The sequence below is a fragment of the Gorilla gorilla genome, chromosome 20 (assembly GCF_029281585.2).
Source record: "Gorilla gorilla gorilla isolate KB3781 chromosome 20, NHGRI_mGorGor1-v2.1_pri, whole genome shotgun sequence".
Classification (NCBI taxonomy): Eukaryota; Metazoa; Chordata; class Mammalia; order Primates; family Hominidae; genus Gorilla; species Gorilla gorilla.
In genome coordinates, this window is record NC_073244.2 from 55,050,523 (window position 1) to 55,054,197 (window position 3,675).

Genomic DNA, 3,675 nt, shown 5'->3' on the forward strand with positions numbered 1-3,675 from the left:
CATGCCACCCCAGGCCTGGCACCAAAAGCGTGGGCCAGGGCACCTCGGGACCACCCAGGCTTCCGAGGGGGAAGGTAGATGGGGGCGTGGCTGAGAATCTTGAATCACCCAATAGCGAGGTGTGCCAAGGCGCTGTGCAAATAATGTGCCTTTTATTGGGCACTGGCTCTCTATGTGCCCGGAGTCCCGCCCCCGCCCTCTCTCGAAGAACTGGCCAGACTTTTTGCAAACGCCTTGAAGGGTAGAATTAGCAGCGACTTCTTGAAACTGCCTCTGGAGGTGGAACCCAGCGGAATTCTCGAAAAGAAGAGGGACATTAAAAAGGCGGGTGCATGCACTGATTTCCAAGCGCAGTTTGTCCATGTTAGTCTTGTACGTGCTTGACTCCAGTCAGCCACCGTAGGCCCCGCCACCGGCGGTGCACTTTCTGTCGATACGGTAGCTTCGCGCTTGCTCACGAACTTGCCTGCCTGGCTGGCGCACCCAGCCCCTCCTTCCATTCCTTCTTCCCCCTCTCTGCAGCCTCTGCCAGCCCGCACTGCGCATGCTTTCTGACGCCCCCTTTGGTCCAGCGTGGGAGGAGGGGATGGAAATGAGGTTGGGCCGAGCAGCTCGCGCGCGCTCCCTTCCCTGCCCTCCCCCGACGCCGGACGCGCGCCGGGCGGGGCAGCTCCGCTGGTCCGAGGGCAGTGCAGCAGCAGCGACAGCGGCTGCGGCCGTGGCCGTGGCGGGAGGAGCCGGAAGCCCCGCCCACGGGGAGGGGCCGTCCTGCAGGTGAGGGGGCAGGGGTTCGGGCGCGGATATTGGCTTGCAGGCTGAATGCCAGAATCACCCCGAGGGAGATCGGTTGTGGTCCGGACGCCTAGATTCTGGAGATTCTGGAGGGACTGTGCATTGGTGCCAGAGCCTCGGGAGGGTGCATCGTTGCCTGAATGTCTGATTCCGAGGGGTGCATTGAATCCTTTACGCTTGGGACTCTGAGGGAAAAGTCCATTAGGGGTCTCTGGACCGCGACGCATGCCAGGTTCCTTCCGTATCTTCCTCCAGGTCCCCCCTCTATCCTCCACGGCCCCATCCAAGCCAGGGATGAAATTTAACGGCAAGAAGGACGCAGTTGACGCGGCGTCAATGAACTGAGACTAAGTCAAAAGCCGGGTAAAGCTAGGTCTTTACGTGAAGCCCCGCCCACTGTGCCCATAGGCCCCTCCCCTGGGACGGTGATGAAAGACCTGCCCACTCCGCTCGAAGGCCCCCGCCCCCTGGGTCTAGTTTCAGAACAAGACTTTTTTTGTACAGCTCCGCCCATTCCAGGACTGCAGGGTCTGGTGGGGAAGGTCCCGCCCACTCTGCGCTAGGCCCCGCCGGCTCCGCGCTTAAGACGGCCGCTGAGTTAGTTGTGGAGACCCCGCCCACTCTGCTCAAAGACTCCAACCCTGGGTTTAGATAGCGAAGGGACTGCCTCTGGCTTGAATTTGCATAGCCCCGCTCACTGTGCTCTTAGGCTCCGCCTCCCCGCTAAGCCTGCCCTCGCCTTAGCATCCCATACTTACAGACCTTGCTCCTAAACAGTGTGATCCCTCATTTTAGGCCCTCCAACCCTATCCCCATCAGCCTGGTCATCACCGGCGTCACCCCCGCCCCGCGCCCTGCCCCTAGGTTCCTGTGCCAGCAAGATGCTGGAGCGAGGCGCGGAGTCCGCGGCCGGGGCCACCGATCCTAGTCCCACTGGCAAGGAACCAGTGACCAAAGAAGGTGAGAGTGCCCCGCCTGTGAGTAGGGAGCATTCTCCAGGAATGGGGGCCAAAATAATCACATTCTGGGGGAATCTCAGGGTGAAAATTTGAGGGCCCTAGGGTGATGACTATTTGGGATCCCCAAAACTGCCACATTCTGGGAAATCCTTCCATTTGGCTCAGAGAGAGCCTCAGTGACCATTTGCTAAGGCTCAGGAAATGAGTCTTACAGAAGGGACGGGGCAGGGATGACATGCGGGATGTCGGGGTGATCACTGGGAAGATACTAGAAACGGATACCTTGGTAGCTTTGAGGAAGCCTTAGTAGCTTTGGGGATCCAGGAAAGTAACCCTTTGGAGTCCCTCAGAATGACGCCTGGGGGGAGGGGGGAGCAGAAACGTGCAATTTGGGGAGTCTCAATGTGATGCTTGAGGTGCCCACGTACACTTGGAGGAGCCCCACGAATATCAAAGTCGTGGCGGAGCCTGGCCTAGGCCCAGGGCGTTGGCTGCTTCCTGGAGCCCACCAGCCCTCCTGTCCCCCAGCTCCCCACCAGGGCCCACCGCAGAAGCCCAGCCAGTCAGCTCCAGGGCCCATCGCGTCCGCGGGCTCGCCTCCCCGGCCTCGCCGGCGGCCCCCGCCCCAGCGCCTGCACCGCTGCCCCGACTGTGACAAGGCCTTCTCGTACCCGTCCAAGCTGGCCACGCACCGCTTAGCACACGGAGGCGCCCGACCCCACCCATGCCCAGACTGCCCCAAGGCCTTCTCCTACCCCTCCAAGCTGGCAGCCCACCGCCTCACGCACAGCGGCGCCCGCCCGCACCCGTGCCCACACTGCCCGAAGTCCTTTGGCCACCGCTCCAAGCTGGCGGCTCACCTCTGGACCCACGCACCCACCCGCCCCTACCCGTGCCCCGACTGCCCCAAGTCCTTCTGCTACCCTTCCAAGCTGGCGGCCCACCGCCACACGCACCACGCCACCGACGCCCGCCCCTATCCTTGCCCGCATTGCCCCAAGGCTTTCTCATTTCCCTCCAAGCTGGCCGCCCATCGCCTATGTCACGACCCCCCAACCGCGCCCGGCAGCCAGGCGACTGCCCGGCACCGATGCTCCAGCTGCGGCCAGGCCTTTGGCCAGAGACGCTTACTGCTCCTTCATCAACGCAGCCACCACCAGGTGGAGCACAAGGGGGAGAGAGACTGAGCCCTCCCTTGGCTCACTGTCCCCTTCTGCCGCCAGCCCTAGCCAGTAAGAGGTGGAATTTCTAAGACCGACTGTATGAGCTCGCCTCTTCCAGATAGCTGGCAGAGGGCAGGGCAAGGGATTGGCCATTTATACTGGGCTCGAGATCAGAAGCCCGAGGAACTCTTTGCTCCCCTGCTTTGGGGAGATCTCAAACCATGGACGTGGAGCTGTGGTTTGACAGCGCTGGCTCTGCTTCTCCCCACACACTTACATGGCAAAGGTAAAAAGTCTGCTACTATCGTGGGTTGATGAGGATTGTGGGCAAACAGGCTCTCTTGTTGTTAAAAGTTTAAACTGGTGTCTCCACTTTGGCCATATGACGGTATCTAAGAAATTGAAAATACATACATGCTTCTCTCAACTCTTCCACTTGTAGGAATTTATTCTATAAACTCATGCATGTGAAAAAAAAAGCATAGTGTTAAGGGTGTTCACTGCAGTGCGACTGTTGTGGCCAAAGATTGGAAGCAACTCAAGTGCCCAAGAACAGGGGACCAACTATTGAATTACAGCCATGGAATGGAATAAGTAGCCATAGGAAAAAAGGAAGCACTATATGTACTGATGTGGAAAAATCTCCGATACACTAGGTGATAAGAGCAAGAACAAAGGGTATATACCACTGACCATTTAAAGACATTCAAAAGCCCAAGCTTCAGGCTGGGTGTGGTGGTTCACGTCTATAATCTCAGCAC

General features: G+C 59.2%; 1 protein-coding gene across 3 annotated transcripts; it reads left to right on the plus strand.

Annotated features, from left to right (window-relative positions):
• The first annotated feature begins 219 nt into the window (after positions 1 to 219).
• Positions 220 to 3,341, plus strand: ZNF575 (zinc finger protein 575). 3 transcript variants are annotated; one of them, XM_063701410.1, is made up of 4 exons: positions 220 to 774; positions 1,048 to 1,165; positions 1,588 to 1,752; positions 2,280 to 3,341. In XM_063701410.1, exons 3-4 carry the CDS (start codon positions 1,674 to 1,676, stop codon positions 2,936 to 2,938), a joined length of 738 nt encoding a protein of 245 aa, XP_063557480.1. In that variant the 5' UTR covers positions 220 to 774; positions 1,048 to 1,165; positions 1,588 to 1,673; the 3' UTR covers positions 2,939 to 3,341. The 3 variants fall into 3 exon arrangements, with proteins under 3 accessions (XP_063557480.1, XP_030860404.2, XP_030860405.2); XM_031004544.3 differs by having other exon boundaries at positions 1,048 to 1,155; XM_031004545.3 differs by having other exon boundaries at positions 1,048 to 1,155; positions 1,657 to 1,752.
• Positions 3,342 to 3,675: the final 334 nt, after the last annotated feature.

What these genes read in the sequence shown, in the direction of transcription:
- ZNF575 (XM_063701410.1), top strand. Translation starts at nt 1,674, where the DNA reads ATGCTGGAGCGAGGCGCGGAGTCCGCGGCCGGGGCCACCGATCCTAGT. An exon ending in GGAACCAGTGACCAAAGAAG is followed by an intron (nt 1,753 to 2,279) that starts GTGAGAGTGCCC and finishes CCTGTCCCCCAG; the next exon opens with CTCCCCACCAGGGCCCACCG.